Source organism: Cavia porcellus, unplaced genomic scaffold (genome assembly GCF_034190915.1).
Source record: "Cavia porcellus strain 051 isolate PalLab524CR breed Dunkin Hartley unplaced genomic scaffold, mCavPor4.1 scaffold_6, whole genome shotgun sequence".
Lineage (NCBI taxonomy): Eukaryota > Metazoa > Chordata > Mammalia > Rodentia > Caviidae > Cavia > Cavia porcellus.
The window spans coordinates 96,500,741-96,523,011 of NW_026947489.1; the positions used below are offsets into that span (position 1 = coordinate 96,500,741).

The 22,271-nt window shown below is 38.0% G+C and overlaps 1 protein-coding gene across 1 annotated transcript in view; it reads left to right on the forward strand.

Annotated features, from left to right (window-relative positions):
- Nucleotides 1–22,271, forward strand: part of Tph1 (tryptophan hydroxylase 1) — a 29,203-nt gene that overhangs the window by 1,527 nt on the left and 5,405 nt on the right. The window contains exons 2-9 of the mRNA XM_005001871.3: nt 7,149–7,291; nt 12,453–12,636; nt 14,596–14,696; nt 16,051–16,118; nt 16,266–16,462; nt 19,066–19,201; nt 19,911–20,037; nt 21,540–21,635. Of these exons, the coding sequence (XP_005001928.2) occupies nt 7,175–7,291; nt 12,453–12,636; nt 14,596–14,696; nt 16,051–16,118; nt 16,266–16,462; nt 19,066–19,201; nt 19,911–20,037; nt 21,540–21,635 (1,026 nt within the window). The 5' untranslated portion in view covers nt 7,149–7,174. The remainder of the gene's footprint in view (nt 1–7,148; nt 7,292–12,452; nt 12,637–14,595; nt 14,697–16,050; nt 16,119–16,265; nt 16,463–19,065; nt 19,202–19,910; nt 20,038–21,539; nt 21,636–22,271) is intronic.

A 22,271-nucleotide genomic window follows, 5' to 3' on the forward strand; every position in this document is an offset into this window, starting at 1 on the left:
TTTTTTTTTTTGTCTTTTTCCTTTTTATCGGTACCGGGGATTGAACTCACGACTGCCTGCTTATAAGGCAGGCGCTTATGCCGCTGAGCTAAATCCCCAGCCCCTGTAAGCTTAGCTTTTAAATGTATTTTTTCTTTTTCTTTTGGTTTGGGGGCAGTGGCAGAATGAATAGGAAATGGGTTTTCTTCTAGTTACTTAGGCAAATGTTCCGTTTGAGAACTTTCCTTAAGAATAAGAATGTTTCAGAATCTTAGTATAGTACACCATTGTATCTCTAAATAAATCAAAATAATATAAATGCATTGGATATAATAAATAATGTGTGCTCTACTCTGTGATCTCAGTCTTCTCCTCTTTTGGTCACTCATACTTTTTGGGAAGGCTGCCTCTCCTCTCACCCCCATACATAAGTCTGTAAATTCCTCAGAGGCAGATTGCTTTCTTATTTTTAAGTTTTTCCTGCCCTAACAGTAATGATGGTCATGCTCTTGTGAATGTGCTTAGATTAAAATTCATTCCTCTTATCATTAGCAATTATTTGGACCAGAGGAAAATCCACTATATTATTAAGTTTAACTGACCATTTAAGTTTTATTTTGTTTTATTTTTTAAAGGGTCTTATTGTGTAGTTTGGGCTGGCCTTTCATTATGTAGCCCAGACTGTCCTTAAACTCATGGCAGTCCTCTTGCCTCAGCCTCCCAAGTGCTGAGATTATAAGCATGAACCACCATGACTGGCATGGCTTAATTTTTAAAGCATTTCAAATCAGACTATTTTAATTTCTATAGAGAATAAATGGGCACAGCAAAACATAAACAGTTTTGGGAATTTAAAACAAGTCAATATAAGGGGCTGGGGATTTAGCTCAGCAGCATAAGCGCCTGCCTTGCAAGCAGGCAGTCGTGAGTTTGATCCCCGGTACCGATAAAAAAGAAAAAGACAAAAAACAAATAAACAAACAAACAAACAAAAAACCAAGTCAATATATATGTTACATTTTTAAGTTGCATGTCTCAGTCTTTTCTTGATACCTGAAATAGCCTAATTTTTTTCTGTAGAGAATACATCAGATAACCCAATCATATCATGGTATTTCAAGATATATGAGAATTTTGGATGTTGTAAGTTGTGACTATTTAGTAAATTAGCTATATTAGAAGGGTTGAATAGCATGCCCAGGATCATACACTGATTGATAAACATCAGACGAATGATAACATTTATCTGATTTCACATATCATGTATTTCATTACACAATTTTGCAGTGTAGGTAATTGAAAAGATGCTAAGGTAGATACCAAGTACATTTCCTGAGTGATGTGGAATCCAAAGCTTCAGTTTTCTCTGTGATATAAAATGGCTATAATTCACATCCACTTTCTGAAGGTTTGAGGATAATTAATTGGTATGGTACTAATGCACGGTATATATAGACATTTGAGAAATGCCAGCACCATTTTTTACCTGCTCTTGCCACTCTTCCTAAGAGTGACTGGAATCTAAGCCATCCATAAGATAACAAATTATGTTTTTTCTTATCTCCATACTCTCTGAATTTATGTGAAGTCCTTCAACGTAGCACATACATGACAAACATTTGTTAAATTCCAAAGGTATCTGAAAGGATAAATTCTAAAACAGTTGTATTCCACCAGCATGTTTAGTATTCTCAGACTATTGATTATGACCATGCAGCTGAAAGTAATTTGGCTATACTTGACTCTTTATTCTTTCAAGTCAAGTGTGTCTCTTTGGGGCTGCCTTTTGTCTGGTAAAAGGCACTCAAACATGATAGAGTGTGGATTAAGGACACTTGATGGATGAAAGGGAAATCCCACAAAGGCTTTCTGATCAGAAAGACAAGATTGCATGATGCCTCCTGACTTAGTTATTTTGTTGGTAATGAGACAAAATGCTAGATCAATGACTACATGAGGCTTTAGGGGGATATCTAGATGCAAGCCATAACATTCTGTCCCTAGCCACCCAAAAAACTCATATGCATTCCTTTATGCAAAAGGCATTTAGTCCATCTCTACATGATGCCTAAGTCCTAACAGTTTCAGCCCTGCAAAAAAGTCTTGAGTCCACAGTCTTTTCTGAGATTTAAGATAAACTCTTAGCTGTGAGCGTGTGTATAAATGAAAAGAAAGTTAAATATTTTCCAACACACAACAGCCTAAGATAAACATTCCTATTCCAAAATATATAAATAGAGTAATAGAAAAGAATGGGATGAAAGCATGTCCAAAATCCAGCAGGGCAAACATTAATTTCTTTAGTTCTACATGCAGCATCCAAGGGAATCTGTGGCAAGGTGTATAATCCAAAGGGCTTAAGTGGCTCCAGCCCCATGACACTGATGGCAGTTGTAGTTCTCATGACTTCTCTCTTGGGCTAGGTTTGCTTACTCCTTGTAGCTTTCCTCAGATGATTCACATCCTGGCTTCTCTAATCTTCTGGAATCTCCATTACACCTTTGGCTTCACACAGTGTCACACACTGCCCTCTCAGGGACACACTGCCTGGCCTTTGAGCCCTTCTTCTGAAATCTGAGTGGAAGCTGTCCTGACCTCATATGTCTTGCACTCTGCATAAACCTAAACCAGTGCCACATGAATGATAGCAAGGTCTGCTGTCAGCAGGAACAGTAGCCATGCTTTCTTCTTTCTTGGCCATGGGGCTGAGTGCCTGGATCACTGAGCACACTGAACCTCATCCCCAGGAATAAATTACTTAGGCCACCACCATTCTGGAACATAGTGCTCTGGGGCTCTCTTCTCAAAGCAAAGTCTTTTACCTTTGCGATTGAAGCTTCAAAGGCTAGCATCCTGCTGGCTCCTGTGATGCCCTCGGGCTATCTTATCTATTGTCCTCATTATTTTCGGCAAACAAGTTCTTCTTTGTTCCATCTTTGCAGTCTATAACTTTACTGGCACTTCGTTTTTTGGCCAAGCTCAAAACTTTTGCTGCCCACCCCCATTTTTGAGGGAGAGTCTTGCTACATAGTCAAGGCTGAACTTAAACTCACTACATGGCCCAGGCTGACTTTGAACTCACAACAATCCTCTTGCTTCAGCTGCCCAAGTGCTGGGATTACAGGTGTGTATTTCTAAACCCTGGCATAAACCCTCTCTTATTGATTATCAACATAAATCTGGCTAAGAGCCCTGAACAATAGCCTTGTCATTGCTTTCACATTAGATTGCCTTGAAATGTCCTCTGCCAGATGAATTAGTTTACCACAATTAGTCTCAGCTTCAGGGTAAAGTCTCTGGGCATGAGCAAAATGCACACAATTTTCTGTAAAGCATAACATGCATGGTCTGGAGTTCAACAGTTAGTGCACTCCTTTTCCTAACTAAACCTCATGAGCCTGGTCTTTACTAGGTTTTCTGAGCTCAGACCAGAATATCCCATCAAGTTTAGCTTGCAGCATTCCAGGGGTGCTTCTTCAGCTGGCCAGTTTGCTTCTCCAAACCTTTTGAAGCACTTCCTATAAGCTGATTCCAAAGACTCATGAACCACATAATTAAGTACAGTCATGGCAATGACCACACTTCTCTGCTACCAAAAAATGACCTAGTTATTTTTGTTGTTGTTGTTGTTGCTGTTGCTGAGACAAAATAATAGATACCAAAGTTAAAGGAGGAAGTGTTTATTTCAGCTCCCAGTTTGTAGAGGTTTCAGTTGATAGTTGGCTGGCTCCAAGGCAGGGTGGCCTGGCAGAGGGGCCTCACAGCAGAAAAGAGCAGCAAGCAAGCAGCAAGATCGACAACTCTTACATTCCATCTAGGCTGTAAACCTATTGATTGGTGCTACCCATACCCAGGGTAGGCTTTCCATTATCCATATCCTTAATCCCAATAATCCCAATCCCATATCCTTAATCCCAATCCCCTTTAATTCACATTCACACACCCTAATCCAGCTGCTTTCAAAACTCCCCACCTATGACCACACAAGGCTTTGGGGGACATCTAGATACAAGCCGTAACACACCCCTTCTTATATCATTCCATAGAAAAGCATTTGAAAGCCAGGACTTTGGCTTAACTCTTTGTCCTTATTTTTTCCTTTAGCTTTAGGGCAGACTGGCTGTGTTGCTGAGATGGATGTAGATCAAGTCGGGATTCCCCTGCATTGCCCATCTGCAGCCTTCTGAAATATCTGACTGCATTTACCTTTCCTATGTGATCTCTTACTTTTCTGTAATGGTTGATCACCTTCTCTCTCTCTTTTTTTTTTTTTTTTTTTAGATTTTAACATTTATTTTTATTTTTAAATGGGCAGCAGGCTCCAGGATGGTGAAACATTGCAAGGACTGACTGAGGAAGGTTAGTTTATGGCAGTAGGAGCTTATAATCCAGTTGGAGGCTTTCTTTTTATTAAATTTTATTTAAAAGGAAAAAGAGAAAAAACAAAAACAAAACAAAGCGGTGTGAGGGTACAAGTAATACAGAACTACAAAAAAAAAAAAAAAAAAAACAGTAAGAAATCACCAGTTAATAGATTACATATTGTCATCTTAGAGATAGTTGCTCAAGTCACAGTATCAAAGCATACAAAGTGGACACTCAAACAGTGAGACTGCAAACAGTTGGATCACCTTCTCTTTTGTCTTTCACTTCCACATCTATTTCTCCTCTCCCTCTTTTTTTCTTTAAGATATTATTGAAATACATCTTCAACAAGGCTTTTCTGAACAGATACCAAAATAATTAATATAGTTGCTGCCATCCTGAGCTATGACAGTTCTTGTTCTTCTGTGTTATCATTCTCTCTATACTAGAATTTTAGTTCCCTGAGGGGAAGGGGAATAGCTTCAATAAACGTTTCATTCATTCTGTGACATCTACCCATTGGCTCTTGTGTGTAGAGGCAATACTTGGTGCTGGGGATACAGATGACAAGGAAAAGTGATGTGATCCCTGCTCCTATGCAACACAGGCTACTTGGAAGAACAAAGTCCAATCCCCCTCAAAGCAGAATTACAGCTGCCCCTGTAACTATTGTTACGAGTGGCAGGCAAGAGGTTCGGTGATAACTGGCACAGCGGGGAGCTGACTTGGACAGGCCAGGACACTGTGGTTACCAAATCTGCTCTGAGTGACAGGCTATAAGTTTGGGTCAGTTCATGGGAACACGTGAAAGACAGTAGAGTCAGCTATATCATTTTAAATTGTTACAAGTTAATTCCACTAAAATTACAATAGCAAACCATCCATTGTATTGGTCAGTTTTCCACTGTTGGGACAAAATACCATTTGTATCTTAAAGGAGGGGAGGTTTATTTTGGTTTCCAGTTTAGCAGGTTTCAGTCCATGGTTGGCTGGCACCAGGCAGAAACAGGAGGATGGAAGCATGTGGTGGAGCAAAGCTGCTTCCATCATGGCAGCTGGAAAGTGGAGCCCAGGGAAAAGCGCAGGGAAAGAGATATACCCTCCAAAGACCTGCCTCCACTGACTCACCTTCTTCAACTGGGCCCCACTTCCTACAGCACATTCAGCTATAGTGGATTAAACCTCTGGTGATGATAGCTCCCTGATGATACAATCAGCTCTCCACAGAGTTTCTTAATTCAGTCAATTGACAATTAAGATTAACTGGCAACTTGGTGTGGTGGCGCATGCCTGTAATCCCAGCACTCAGCAGGCTGAGGCAAGAGGATTGCTGGGGGTTTGAGGCCAACCTGGGCTACAAAGTGAGTTGAGGGCCATCCTGAGCTACGTAGTGAGACCTTGTCTCAAAATCATCAAAAGGGGTTGGGGATATAGCTCAGCAGCACAAGTGCCTGCCTGGCAAGTGTGAGTTGTGAGTTTGATCCCCAGTTCCATCAATAACAATAACAACAATGACAAAAACAAAACAAAAAAATTAGATTAACTGGCACAGCCATGATTAAGGCCTAGTATCTAAATGAAAATAAAACTAAATTTAAAAAATCCCACACCCTCAATGTGTTGCTTCCATTTATCCAAATTTTATTTCTTAAGTGTGACTCAATTGCAAGTCACCAATGTAAAGTTCTCGCGCCCTGCTTTTTACCCTACAATATCCTCCCCTTCATTCTCTTTCCCAACACACAGTGGAACTTATAACCATGTATTATGTGTAGGCCAATGCTGGAAATCCCCTATGAATGAAGGGATTCCCTGGACAGAAAGGAAAGGCCACACAGTGATACTAGAATTCTGATCAGCAGTTAATCCTTGTAGCTCACAGGTATCCAGGGCTGGTCTTGCTGTTGAGTTTGCAAAAGAAATAGAAACCTTGCTCTCTGAAGGAGTCTGCAGCCTTGTTAGGAGGCAAGACACATAGGAGCAAAGCATTTGGGGGAAGTCATTGAAGACCCAGTATAAGGAAGTACCCAAGTCGTGATGAGGGAAGGAGGGGAGAAAGGAATGATAAAAAGAATTAAGATGTGATGTGTATGTGTATTGACTCCTCACAAGGAATGTAATCATTATGTGCTGTAAACATGTACAAATAAAAAATAAAATTAAAAAATTGTGATAGCCAGGGATATAGTTCAGTGGCATAAGCACCTGCATGGCAAGTACGAGGTCATGAGTTTGATCCCTGGTCCAAAAAAAAAAAAAAGTTGCAATAGGAGGGGAGGTAGGATTTTCTAGAGGAAAAGCACTCACTGTTGTCTCAGGAAGATGGCAAGAAGCTAGTGGACCTGAGTGCTAGCCTGAAAGGGTGATTGGACTAGAAAAATGAATAGAAAACTTGATTTGTAATGTATGTCTGGTACATTGGAGGCTCTGTGCTAGTCAGGCTATTAACTTATTTGGCCTCATGACAGATTTTTAAAACACATTGAAGTCATATGTGGCGGCACACACGACTGTAGTCAAGCACTGTTAGGATAAGGCAGAGGAGTTGCCAGTGTGAGCCCTGCCTGGGCAACTTGGTGCGATCCTGTCTGAAACAAACACTAATAGGTCCAGGGATGTAGCTCAGCATGAAGGCCCTGAAATTAGTTTCTGCACCAAACCAAACCCAGAAACATATCTGCATACTCTGATTTTGTAGGTAAGGAAATAGAGGTTGGGAGACTTCCATGTACCCCGAGTTATGGGGTACTATCGGTGCTGCCCAACTTCACTGTGAGTCTTCTGTCTGTATTTTCACACTTCAGTTTCAGAGGGTTACTCCAGATTCATCATGATTGAAGACAATAAGGAGAATAAAGAGTATTCCTTGGAAAGAGGGAGAGTAACTCTCATTTTTTCCTTAAAGAATGAAGTTGGAGGACTGATAAGAGCACTGAAAATTTTCCAGGTAAGCATTCTTCATATATTTTCATAAAACTGTGCTAGGAATGAATCTGTGACATGTGTGTTTAAAATATAAAGCATTATAAACTCTTCAGATAGGCTCTAGGAATTTCTTAAGAATTTATGTTTTTAAAATACTACTCAGTTCTAACCAATGGTCAAGAGATTTAGACAATTTCTGGAGGAATAGAAACAGCTACTAACCAAATGGAAGAAGGAGATTCATTTCATAGACTTCAGAGAAGAAAACTTTACTAAACAAAGTTGAAAATTAATGATTACTCAATCCTATATATTGATGTATTTGATAACATTTATTATATTAAAATATTAAACCATATTTTGCTGATAGCAAAGATCCTATAATTACACTCCTGCTATGTGAGTTTCATTGCATTTAGTCTTCAGATGTACCCTCAGTGTACTTGAAGATAAATGGGGGATAAATTGGTACTGTATAACGTAGGGAAACTATCTGGTAATATGTATTTGAGTCTTAAAATGTTCATATTTTCTTTTTTTGTGGACATGATTTTATTTCTTAATTTTATTTAGAGAAAAAAGCAAAACAGAAAAAGGGTAGAAATAATGCAGAATTTCAAAAAACGTTCATATTTTCTGCCCTGGTAATTCCATTTCCCTGTGTTTTATGGAAATGTGTGTTGTTCTGGTAAAGCATGAACATTTACTGAGTGCTTCCTATGTGCCAGGGGCTGTGCTAGATAATAAGGATGTGGAGCTGAACAAAGTAGACACAGTGCCTGCCCTCAAAGAGTGTATAATCTAGTGGGGAAGATAAGATATTAGACAAACAAAGAGTATTTAAAGAAGTATATGTATAAAGTGACTCAAAAGTACCAGGTGACAGTACTGAGTTTGGAGACCTAACCTAGTTTAAGGGCTCAGGGACACAAAAGATTTATTTGTGGGAACTAAAAATTATACACAAACTGCTTGTCCTGAGGAAGGGGCAGGTCGAATCATGCTGCTGGAACACTGCTGTAGTTGAGCTGGTTGGTTTTACCAGCAGACCAGCTGATTTCACATCCTTTCTGTTACTTATTAGCTGGGAGGTCATAGGTGATTTAGTTAATCTCTTTCTATTTCCCTCTAACATGAGAGGAACCCTACCTACCTCACAGTGACATCATGAGAACTAGTAGAGTTAATACATTTAAGATGCTTACGATAATACAGAGTAAATGATCAGTAAAAGTTAAGTATTTTTAAAAAAATCAAGTTTATATCCATCTGACTTACTATTATATAGCTATTTGAAAATAATAATGCCAAGAATTAAAAAACTTAGATATACAAATAATCTAGGAGAATTTATGATGAAAAATATCAGACTTCTTACAATCCTCTGCTCTATTCTCTAATGGCAACTTTTAAAAACTATTTCTTTTCTTTAGCTCATTGGTACTATATTATGAAATAAAATACCGCTCATCTCTCTCTTTGAATTATGAATTTTACACAATATTTGTTTGTTCTCTATTATAAACAGTGATATTGATAGTGTCTTTCTTTCATTCCCTTTCTCTGCTCTCTAATTTGATAATTATATTATTTTAATTGTGTTGATTACTTTTGGGCTTTTAAATAATTTACCTATTTCCTTCTCCCATCAGCTTTTATTTTTATTTTATTGTTACTCAAATAATATTTGCGTGTGGTTTAGAAAGCTGACCCATACTGTAAAACTTATCAAGAGAACAGCAGCCTTCTGCTCCATCTGTCTTCGTTCCTAAGATTCGTTTGTTTGATAACCATAGGTGCAGAGGGTTTAGTTAATCAGACTAATTAAATCACATGGGCACTGCCTCCATCGATTTACACAGTCACTTCCTGTCTTATTGTATTGTTCCGGTCTCAATCTCTCTCTTCCAATAGACATCTGCTGTAATATGTCTGATATGTACACTGTCTTACTTTATGTGTACTTTAGAATATGAAATATTTATGCATGTGTATAATATTAGTAATGTACATACATGTAATGGTGCTGTAGTCATTTTTCCTACTCAATTCTGTTTTCATGCTCACTCATGCTGACACAGGTACACCTCATTCATTCTCCTGACTGCTGCCTGTGGTTCTGCGGGAGCATCCCCCTACTTTACTTACCTTCACCCTCAAGGAAGCACTCCTTTTAAACTTTTCAAACTACTTTGCTAATATTTTACTCACATCTACTTAGCTTCTATTTCCTTTCTTTCTTTCTTTCTTTTTTGGCACCAGGGATTGAACTCATGACCACGCGCTTGCCAGGCAGGCACTTATGCTGCTGAGCTAAATCCCCGGCCCTTTGCTTCTATTTCTTGTTTGTTTTCAATTGTAGGTGTTACTTATTGATTACTTCAATGGAAGTAAAGATCTAGGTTTCCTTATGTAGCTCCCTTTGCAGATGCCTCCTCAATTTCCCTCTTCTTGTTTCTCAATGCACATGAGAAATTTTCTTAATGTTCTTACACCCCATTTTTGTCTATGTCAATGTTTAGTGTTTTCATTAAGATTATATAAACATTGTTTGAAGAAGAACTGCATTAATCGCTATTTTTATGCCCTTCTTAGTGACATTTCTCTTATTGCTGAGAGGGAATACGTGATGCCTGAAATTAATGAGGAAAAGGTTTATTTAGCTTACAGTTTGTGAAGGTTTCAGTCCATACTTGGCCAGCTCCAAAGCAGAGTGGCACATGGCAGAGGGCAACAGTTCATGGTGGCCGAAGGCAGCAAAAGCAAGAGTAAAAAGGGAGGAGCAAGAGAGAAGACTCTTTTTATCCCTTATATTGTATGTAGGCCACACCCACCCTAGCACTCACACCCATAATCCCAGCATTGGACCATGAATCAGTCACAAATTCTAGAAGCCTACTCCCACGGCTGCATGAGGCTTTGGAGGGACATCCAGACACAAATCATAACAATGCCTCCTTTCTTGTACAACAGGATTGCAGTGTAATGTTTGAGGACATGGACCTTTGAACTAGACAGCCTAGGCTCGAATTCCAGTTTTGACAGCACTTAGCTGTGTGCCTTTGGATTAACTGCTTAACCCCTCATTGCTTCTGTTTCTGTAATTCAAGTAACTTATCCCTATTGTATCTGGATTTTCTTGACTATATTTTTCTTCAGATCAATTTAGAAATTATTTAATTACGTTTCTTCACAAAAATCCATTGAAATTTTGGTAGTGTTCAATTTACATATTAATTTAGGAAGAATTGAATTTTCATCTTTTTCTCAAAACTTAGTATATACTAAGTATATACTCATCATTGTTTAGAAAATATTTAGCATGTATGGTAAAAAAAAAAACCATAAGAAATAGATGAAATGAAGCTCTCTTTTACTCCTGACCAGTTCCAGTCTGTTTTATATATATATATATATATATATATATATATATATATATATATATATTTTGTCTTTTTCATTTTTTTATCGGTACTGGGGATCGAACTCACGACTGCCTGCTTGCAAGGCAGGTGCTTATGCCGCTGAGCTAAATTCCCAGCCCCCTTCAGTCTGTTTTGTAACTGGCTTTCTTCTATTTATTTAATGATAAATTCTATGCCCCTGGATAAACTACCTATGTCCTAACACCCTATAGTACTCTTCTTCTTGGCTCACCCTTATCTTTGCTTGTATAGTTTCTTCCACGCAGAATCTCTTCTTTTTCTTCCTATTCTATGTGTCCTTTAATATTTATTTCAATTCCCAGCTTTTCCATGAAACTTTCTATTCTCTTTGATTGATGACATTTTTCTCTTTGCTGAGCATGCTTGCATATGAAGATGCAATACTTGTATTTTCTCATAGTCTTTCACCTGTTGACCAACTAAACTATAAATTCCTTGTTTGTCATGCCCTCTTTTTTATTCTTCATGGCACTTACTAACTACATAGCTGTTCACTGAGTTATTCTAGGATAAACTGGTTAGTGTTGGAGATTATCTTCTCTAACACTCTCATATTTTAGACAGAAAACTATTGAGGTCTTGGTTCTCATGTTTATTATCATTATGTCCTCAATGCTTTTTCTCAGTACCTGTTACAGTTTGTATCTAGATGTTCCCCCCAAAGCCTCATTCAGTCATAGCTAGGGTTTTTTGGAGGTGGCTGGATCTAGGCTGTGTGATTCTGGGATTAGGTGTGTGATGCTGGGGTTTAGTGTGCCATTCTGGGATTAAGGGTGCCCCACCCTGGGTGTGAGTGCTATCCAGGTAGCCTAGGTGGAATACAAGGGACAGGATGAGGGTCACTGCTGTCACTTGCTGCTTCATTGTCTTGCCTTCTGCCTGCCCTGCTTTGCTATGAACTGTTTCTCTGAGATGCCCCTCTGCCAAGCCTTCCTGCCCTGGAGCCAGCTGACTATGGACTGAAACATCTACAAGTTGTGAGCTGAAATATTTTTACGTTTAATTATGGATGTTGGGTGTTTTGGCTCAGCTACAAGAAAAGTAACCAAGACAGTACCCAAACTGGTAGGAGAACATACTCTCCTTCCCTAGGCCTGCAAGTGGGGTACCCATAGCTTAGACTGACGTAGAAAGGACTGGAAGAAGCAATTTCGCTCAGCTCATTACTGAGTTTGTGGATATTAAGTACTCTGTATTCAAACTGCTCATCTGATTTTATTTAATATATTTTTGCATTCAATGACTTTATTTCACAAGGAGTAACACTAATATCACTTTCTGAAAGCTGATTTTTTTTTTTAGCTTTTTCCTTTTTATTGGTACCAGGGATCAAACTCACAACTGCCTGCTTGCAAGGCAGGCGCTTATGCCGCTGAGCTAAATCCCCAGCCCCCTGAAAGCTGATTTTATTCGTGAGGATTTTCCAAATATTCTTTTTATCCAGGAGACCTAGTGTTTTGGTTTGAATTTCAATTACTTTGTGCTACCTGAAAAATCTCTAATAGGCGTTATATTATTGGTTTTTGAAAGGTATGGTGGATTTTTCAGACTTTTATTGCATAGTACATAATATTTGAGGGGGAATTATTTTGTTGTTGGCAGCTCTAAAAACATCTTTTTCTCTTTTGGTTGTTATTATATAGGTGAAATTGGCCTTTGCTTGTAATGAAAATAATTTACCCAAAGGCTCTGTATATTTGAGGCAGTTACCTGTCATTATTACTCTCTGGTACACAGGAGAAACATGTGAACCTGTTACATATCGAATCCCGAATATCTAAGAGAAGAAATTCAGAATTTGAGATTTTCGTTGACTGTGATATTAACAGGGAACAACTGAATGATATTTTTCATCTGCTGCAGTCTCATACTAACATTCTCTCTGTGAACCCACCAGACAATTTTACTATGAAGGAAGATGGTAAGTTTGAAAAGTGAAAATGCTACTTACGAGATTAAGTACCTATGTAAGTCCACTCTTACATTCATCTTGAAGATGGGAAGATAAAAATAAAGCACTGTCTTTCTAGAGTTCTTATGGACTGGTCATGAAGGAAACACAAAGCACAATCTCAGAATGCTAAAGAAAAATTATAAAGCATCATCCGATTAAGGGTGAGAAAAGTGAAAAGCAAACCTTGAGTATAAGGAAGAATCAAATGATTACGAATCAGTTACCTCTGAATTATTGATCAGGCATTTCTTGATTCCACAGATCGACAGTTCACCCTCCCTGAGCAATTAGTAAATCTCTTGGTTCCTAGCAACTATTGAATGAATATTTAAATTTATTGAAAATGTTGACAGTGTCTGACAACTGTCAGGTGAAATGCATTAAGCACAACATCCCCATCGAAAGCAAGAGAAAGTAGCAAAGCCTTCTAAGGTTTCAGATACTCAGAGAGCAAAGATGGAGTTGAAGATCTCCATTAGTGACAATGATCCTGGTGGTTTATTTGAAACAGAAGGACAAATAGATAAGTTAGCACATTTTATATATGGCACTCAGTCTACCATAGTCTCTTCAGATTCTGTCACAATATTTGGAGTATAATCAGGGATAACAGTCATCTGTTGTATATTTGTATGGTTGTATAATTATTAAAATATTGATATACTTCCATGTTGGCTGTCAGGGAGCTGGTTCCCTGGGTTGCTTCCCATCATGCCTGAGGCCTCTGTTGCTCCACATTCTCGCCTAAACCCTCTTACCCACCATTAACAAAGAAGGGGTACACCCGGCAGAGCAGGATTCATGGATTTTGTTGGTGTCGGTGTTTACTGATCAGTTCCCTTGTTGTATTTGTTGTTAAATTTCTTGAATATCAGTGCTGGATACAGGAGGGCAATGCACTGGAGCAAGCATTGAGTTCTAGTCCTCTTTTTTCCACTAAAAATGGAAATGAGTTACTGTGGGCCAATTACCTCACCTCTCTGAAGTTTGGCTACCTCATCTGTTATATCCAGAGTTTTGTGGATGGTTACCTGGTTCAGTTGACATTTAGGGCACACCAGCACATGGGTCAGATAATTCTACCAAGAACTAAAAACACAAAAATATACAGTCCTTTCCCTAAGTCATTCCCAGGCATTCGAGAAAAACAGATACAATAAAACATAGTAAAAACATCTAGAGTTACACACACAGTGTCGCAAAAATCCAAACAAAATGATACCTTTCTACAGGGAACACTTTGCAGAATTGAGAAGGTCTTGTTAGATTTGGGACTTCAAGGATAAGTAAGATGTTCTCAGGAAGACAGAAAGATGGGGTGGGGGCAGTGGGACAGATATTCCAGGTAAAAGAAGGACATATGCAAAATCCTGGAGTCTCATGCCTGTCAGAGGTATGGTGAGATGAAGGTAGCAAAGACATTAATGCATTTCTAAGGTTTCCCATCAACAGAAATAGATATTCAGAATTCTTATTAAACCTGCACCTTGGTCTGTACATCCTTATTCTGATTTTGCAGGAGAGCTAAATATATAAATATATGGCATAAGACATTTAAAAAACTTTTGGTCTGTACTTAAGTATGGTATTTCTTCAACACTTGCAAAATCCATCTGAACACTAAAAACTGTTTTTAAAGCTAAAAAATTTTCAATAAAATTTACTTCTTAGAAACAGAGTGGGTTGGACTGGGGATTTAGCTCAGTGGCATAAGCACCTGCCTTGTAGGCAGGCGGTTGTGAGTTCGATCCCCAGTACTGAAAAAAAAAAAAAAAAAAAAGAAATAGAGTGGGTTTCTTAACTTGTATAGATGTTGCTTCAATATACAAGTTAAAAATCTCATCTGAATGTATTAATTTCTTAATTTCTTCCTTGTTAGTGCCTTATTTAATGTCATCTTTTCAGTGTTTACTGGGTTTTTGACAGGTATGGAAAGTGTTCCTTGGTTTCCAAAGAAGATCTCTGATCTGGACTTCTGTGCTACCAGAGTTCTGATGTATGGATCTGAACTTGATGCAGATCATCCTGTAAGTATTTTTGTTTAGTAAATGGTTTCATGAAAATCATTCAAAGCAAACTAAGAATTAAAGGCAACATATTAAAGAAAGTATGTTTTCTAGACTAAATAATATCTTGTTTTAATCTAGAGTTCAAAAAGCCTTAGGGCTTCCACATTGGTGGAATTGTGACTAACTGCCTGAAAGCCATGTAATATCAGTTCCAAACACCCCTGCACCTCCATGAACATTGGGGTTCTTGTATCTTCTTAGGAAGAACATGCTGTTTACTCTCTGAACAGAACATGCTGTTTTTCATCTCTGTGCTTGCTGTTGTTGATGCTGTCATTTTTGTGCTCTACTGTCTAATGATCTACATTCCCCTTCTGAGGCTTAGCTTGGGAGTCACCACTGGGAAGCCTTTCCTTAGCCACACTGTCCTGTTTCACACTCTGGATTTGAGGGTCTCCTTTGAGTTTTCGTGGCACTCTGTGTACACCTGAGCAATCTGAAAAGGTACTTACATTCTGATAGGATAATTGACTCATGTAAATTTCTTGAAGCTCCAAATTAGGCTTTGTTCATTTTTATTTCTCAAGATTTTTAGCAGAGGACCAGTTGCATAGTAGGGACCCATAAAATGTGTAGAGACGAGTCTTATTCTCTGTTTTCAGGAATCCTCTTCTTTCTTGTTATTTCATACTGTTGGCTGTTTGTTTGTAAACTTAGATTTTTGATTCTTTATTTTATCTACTTTTTTCTTAAATATTTTTCATAAATATCAATTCTATCAACAGTCTTATCTGTTTTTGTATTACTGCCACCATTTCGTTCTGCATTTTGTGGCACAATTAAGGCTAGATTCAGTTGTCATTATTTTAAATTTTAATTAATTACTATTTTAGTATCATTGTACTTTGTGGGGCTGAGGTCAAACCCAGGAACTCAAACGTGGCAGATAAAGACTCTTCTACTGAACTATAACCCAGCCCTACTAATTTTATTTTATTAATTACTACCACAGGTATATGTAACTAAAGATATGGTTGAATGATTAAAGGAAAAAATACAAAAATTCACTCTTGGGAAAGGCCATCTATTTAACTAGGGTGGTGCTTTCCCTATTCTTCAAAATGTCTATCTTTGTGGTCACTATGGTATCTTTATCTGTATTTATTTTTGCAGCCAGGAGAGTACAAAGTTGTTATGCGACATTGACTTCAACATAAAAAGGATCATAAATCTCTGAACAATACTTGCTCATAGTAACAATTATGTAGTCCTGTAATATAATATCTCCAGTAAAAATAATGAAGCGTTTCTTAAACATCATTTTTCAAGTAATTTTAGTGTGAATATTTAAAAACCTATGTTTGATTATCAGGGCTTCAAAGACAACGTGTATCGTAAAAGACGGAAGTACTTTGCACAGTTGGCTATGAACTATAAGCAGTAAGTATATTACATATGATAAAATTTCCAAATTTGAGATCATTAAATAAATCAATAGAGCCACTTGTGTTTACTTTGTAAGTAGAAAATAGGTGCTATTGGGTCCTGACTGCTAATTCAGAATAATTCTTCCCTTTCTCTCATTAGTGGGGACCCCATCCCCAAGGTTGAATTCACTGAAGAAGAGATTAATACTTGGGGAACTGTTTTCCGAGAGCTCAACAAACTCTACCCAACCCATGCCTGCAGAGAGTACCTCAAAAACTTACCTTTGCTTTCTAAATATTGTGGCTATCGGGAAGATAATATTCCACAACTGGAAGATGTCTCTAACTTTTTAAAAGGTATCAAGCTAATTGATCTTTGCAAGGGGAATGTTAGACTGTGTTTTAATCATGACAGCATATTTAGCATGTTTAGCAGAGGGATAAAATGTAGTATGTAGGAGCTGAGAATTTTTCTGCACGGGTTCCTGGAGTGTTGCAATCAGGAATTGGCACTGTGTTTGAAGAGAGGTAATAATAACCTGGAACAAGAGGAGAGCAAAGTGAAGAAACTGTAAGGGAATTTTGAAACTTATCAATAGTAAAATTAGGAAGGTGTTTAAGGTGGTGTTTAGGAGACAGTTATTAAATATTTGAATATTTGAAAACCATTTTATAGGTAATAGTATGCGGCTCTAAAAGTAAGAGACTGTTGGATAGAAACTGTAAGCTTCCACTTACGTGTCTGGTTAAATGAGCCAGTTGAAAATGCAAAAGGGTCCTGAGCTAGTCAGTTGTTCCACTGCAGAGGCATCCTGCAAAAGTGCCACACCCACTAGTCAAAGGCACTGGTATAGGGAATGCAGGCCTCTGAGGGAAGGGAGGCCTAGAGGATCTCTGAAGCTCCTTTCTGCACTGAGATTCTATTGCTTTCATAAGAAGGATTAGCAAATATGTCTTGGTTACTTTTCCCTCATTGCTGGCACAAACTACCTGACCCCCCCAAATGAAGGAAGGAAAGGTTTATTTATCTTATAGTTTTGGGAGGTTTCAGTCCATAATCAGCTGGCTCCAAGGCAGGGTGGCATGGCACTGGGGCAACAGTTCAAGGCAGCAGCCAGGGCAAAAGTAGCCAGAGCACAAAAGGGAAAGCACAAGCCCCTTTTCCTTTCTTACATTGTACCCAGGCCACCCCTGCTTGTCAGGGTGGGTGTAGCACTCACAAAATCTCCTTGCCCTCCTTTGCACAGGATGAGGATATTTACAAAATAAGAATGGTGGCTCCCTGTTGAGTCTCTCAGTCAAACTTCTAAAGTTTCTCAGGTTGACGCAGTGTATCAACTATCACAATAGAAGTATAAACAAAGGAGAAGTTTCTCAATAAATTTATTTTAAAAATTTTATTTTCCTAATTTTCCATACTCATTTGGTCCAGACCTGTTTATTTTTTCAAACTAAAATAGAAAGTAAAATGAGCAGTGATCTCCAGGGTCAATAGTATTTAAGAAAAATAAATATCTGCTGTTATCTCAGCAGATTGGATATCTTAGTGTAAAAAAGAAGTTATATTTTTAACTGAAAGGATTTACTTTCTTTTTGTTTTCTTTCTTCCTTTCTTTTTAATTTCTCTTCATCATGGCTGAAGTTACTCTTTAACAAAAATCTACATATCCAGTTGATACTTTAACTTTCATTATTTAAAAACTACCCATAAAACTAAAAAGAACTAAATAGGAAAGGGTAATATTTTTTGCACATGGGAAGACATCTTTTTCTTTTCTTTTTTTTTTTTCTTTTTTTTTTTTTTTTTGGTGCCAGGGATTGAACTCACAACCTCACGCTTGCCAGTCAGACATTTATGCTAGTGAGCTAAACCTCCAACCTCCAGGAAGAAATCTTATAAGTGGTTACTATAAAAACTAGGCTTTTAAAACATAGTATAATGCACCTGACTTTAGTGGGCTTACAAAGTTTGGCAACTCTGCTACAGGAGTTTTCGTAATTCCTGAAAGCTCCAAAAACAGCTAAGATACAAAGCTGTTCTCTGGGACCTGGGCTGACTGCAGGATGTGTTTGCTGAAGGTGTTTCAAGGGCAGGTGACAAAGAGATGCCAAAATCAAAAGACAGCCCAAAGAAAACATCAGATATAAAAAGGTATAATACTCATACTGCCAAATATGGAAGCCATTGGGTGCATGTGGTTGTTTAAATTCCAAAGAATTAAAATGAATTTAAGTTAAAATATCAGTTCCTCAGTTATATTAGCCACGTGTTCAGGGTTTAGTAGCTGCATGTGGCTGGCTACTGGCTGCCTTACTGGACAGCACAGAATAGAACATTTCTGTCATGGTGGGAAGTTGTAGGACACTCAGAATGCGACCGTCCAGCCACAAGACACCAGGGTGGAACTGGATGGAGTACCAAGGTTGTAAAAGTTTGACAAGGACAAGACTGGCAATTACAGAGGTCCTCCAAGCCCCTGCTGTTTAGTGAAAGATATGCTTCACAGTGTAGGGTGGCTTGCCAGTTGGGGAATGGCGAAACGTGATCCTGTGTAGACAAAACAAACTGCCAAAGACAGTGCTAGCTAAAAATGGCATTGATCACAAAATGGCTCTGAACTACAATAATAGGTCTTGTTAGCAAGTGTTTGTAAAAAGAAAGTGAGCCAAAGGAGATGACAAGGTGTAAGGTGAGGGGGCTGGGCTCTCAGCCTAGCTTTATTATTTACTGTGTGTCGTCAAGCACATTACTGTCTCTGAGCTGTCACAGTAAGAAGAAAATCTTTAGTTCATGTTATATTCCATGAGAAGATACACTTTGTAAAAGATCTAACTCATCGCCTGGCCACAATGTGCTTAATAATTGTTTCTTTTTAACAATATGATAAATTTTAGTTTCCATGCCCTCTATAAAAGTCTGCATATATAATGAAGATTTTCTTTTTTTCTTTGCCTTACAGAGCGCACAGGGTTTTCCATCCGTCCTGTGGCTGGCTACTTGTCACCAAGAGATTTCCTATCAGGTTTAGCCTTCCGAGTTTTTCACTGCACTCAATATGTGAGACACAGTTCAGATCCCCTCTATACCCCTGAGCCGTAAGTTACATGTCAGCCATTCATTCACTCATCAGGGAGCTATTTATAATAATGGTATCCACTTCATGGGTTTTTTCAAGGATTAAGTGAATCGGCACATTTAGAATAGTGCCTGGCTCATAATATATGTTCTAACAGTTAGGCATTATTCATATTATTAATCAACAGCCCATTCAGTGACAGGTGCTCATAAGGCTCATACTTCACTGGGGAATATGAATAATAAATAAATAAATGTATATCTATGGGACAGGGATTTAACTCAGCAGCATAAGCACCTGACTGGCAAGCTCAAGGTTGTGAGTTCGATCCCTGGCACTAAAAAATGTATATATATGTTCTGTCAGACAGAGATGAGTGCCATGGAGAAAATAAAGGTGTAAAAGGAGATGGAGGTGTGTATTTGGGTGTTATTGTTACGTGAAGCATGATTAGAAAGGGCCTTGATGAGAAAGTGACATTTGAATAGGATCTGATTTGTGTGGGGACCTGGAACATAAGCATGTCGATGGGTTTCTGATAATGTAAGTTGTGTCTGTAAGTGGCCAAGATTTTGAACCTCAATCATTTCTTTGTTTGGCTAGTGTCCTTTGAGATTCCTTACTGCTTGATCAACTAGGGCAGGGGTAATATTGAATTGTGATTTGATTGAATGATTATGCATTGATGCTAAGTATCACAAGGTGACAAACTTGTTCTTCTATTTCAGAGATACCTGCCATGAGCTCTTAGGTCATGTTCCACTCTTGGCTGAACCTAGTTTTGCTCAATTCTCCCAAGAAATTGGTCTGGCATCACTTGGAGCTTCAGAGGAGGCTATTCAAAAGCTGGCAACGGTATAATCTGGGAAAAGCTGTATAGTGCAGTAACTCTCAACTGGGTACAAAGTATGAGTATTTGTGTAATTTAAAATTTCATATGGAAGATAACAATTAGAAAATTTGCCTTATGTTTAACTTAATTTTAAAATGAGATGTATGATTGAAAAGACACTCAAAAAAGATATAAACTTTAAAAAAGTAATTTTAATGCTACTAATTTGTATACCTTTTGTCTTCCAATGAAAATGATAAGCTCCATAAAATTATGCTAAAAGCATTTTGAGCACTTGATACAAAATACTGTTTTGGAAACAGAAAGATGAACGAGTTTTGGTTCCTATCTTTAAGAAACTTATATCGTGTGTGAGGATTCAGTCATGTTCCAATGGTGGAGTGGTTTGGAAGTGCAGAGAAATTTGGGGGAAGGTTTCACAGGAAAGGGGCCTCTGTACTAGCTGATGGAAATGAGTACTGTAGTATTCTCATGTTCCAAGAAAGGAAGCAAGAGCATCTGACGATGAGGATATACAAGGGAAAACAAAGAGGTACTTAGCAAGCCTGGAGGATGGCAGGAAAGTGGGGCAGAGGGAGTGTGGTGTGAAACAGGTTGGCTGGTTGGGGCGGTACTTCTTAAATTATGATTTGGAGGTTCTGGGGGCTTCTAAGAGTTTTCACGGGGTCCTTAAAGTTAAAATCATGGATAGGTAAAGATACAGTCAAGTGGAAAATGGGTTTTAATCTAACAGATGGAGTTCATTGGCAGAGTTCTGATTCCACATTGTCCCTGAACTTTAAGAAACTACCATCTGTTGAACTTCGGTGTATTTCAAAGAAGCATATCCATATTTATCTGAAGAGGCTATTAAAATGCTGTACCCTTTTCCAACTACATAACTCTGTGAAGCCAAATTTTCTTCACATACTTTAACCAAAACAACATATTGTGACAGGTTAAATACAGAAGCAGATAGGACAATCCATCTGTCTTCTGGCCAGGCATTAAAAAATGTCTAGCCAGACACTGAAAAGATTTGTACTAATGTTGTCAATTAATTAATTTAATAATTCCACATTGTGCACCCAATATTTATATATGATTATACTTTATCAAAATAATTAAAATACAAAAGATATTTTAATGATGTAAAACAATGCCACTTTTGGAAAAAATGACTTCTATAAAAATATTTTTTATTTTGCCATAAAATGAGTATACAATATTGGTAACTAATATTTAAATTTTTAAGTTTTAATTTTTTATGGCTAATATAGCTAGCTATAGCTTACACACAGAAAAGACCTTCTAGTCCTTAGTAATTTTTAATTGTGTCTAAGAATCTTCAGAACAAGTTTGAAAAGTATTGGTTAGAATGAGGCCAAATTGTGGAAAGACCTGTGACCTAAGTTGGGGTTCTTGGGCTTTACTCTGGAGGTACTTTGCATCAGTGACGAACAGTTGAAATTTGCTTTATACTGAGTCATATGGGATGCAAAATAATACTGATGTCTTTTTGCAGTGCTACTTTTTCACTGTGGAGTTTGGTTTGTGCAAGCAGGACGGGCAGCTAAGAGTCTTTGGTGCTGGCTTACTTTCTTCTATCAGTGAACTCCAAGTAAGAGCTGTACATGTTTGCAGATAACTTATTCACCAAATATAATTGCTATGACCTGAAAGGTTTTGCATTTGAACAAGGGCCTCCTATGGAAAGTACTTGGGGTGGCAGTAAACATTCACTTTTTAAATTTTAAATTGTTTTATAAGTACATATTTGCAGTGCATAATGACTACAGTCTTCATGGGGAGCTGGTGCATGTACATAACATATCTTATGTACTTTAGAAACATTACTAAAAGGCATTTTTCTTGGGGCCTGGTTGCAGCTGGGCCCCTGGAGGTGTGACTGGGAAGGACACTCTTGTCCCTGGCTCCTCTCTCTGCTCAGCTTCTTGGCTGCTGTGGGCAGCCTTTTTCTCCACATGTTTATGCCTTACCATTTCTGCCTTGGAGCAAGCTGATAATATACTGAAACTGTGAGCCAAAATAAATCTTCCTTTAAAAAAAGAAAGACGTCTTCCTCTATTTCCCAAGTTTTCTGAATACACACAATCTTTTAAACAAAAATGTTTTTGAAGCTTTTGCTTACAAAGACTTCACCACTCATCATTTGTGGTACACTAGTATAACTTCTATACTTGCTAGGGAATTATTTGAGATTTATTGTTTATTCAGTGAATGAATGAACTTGTTT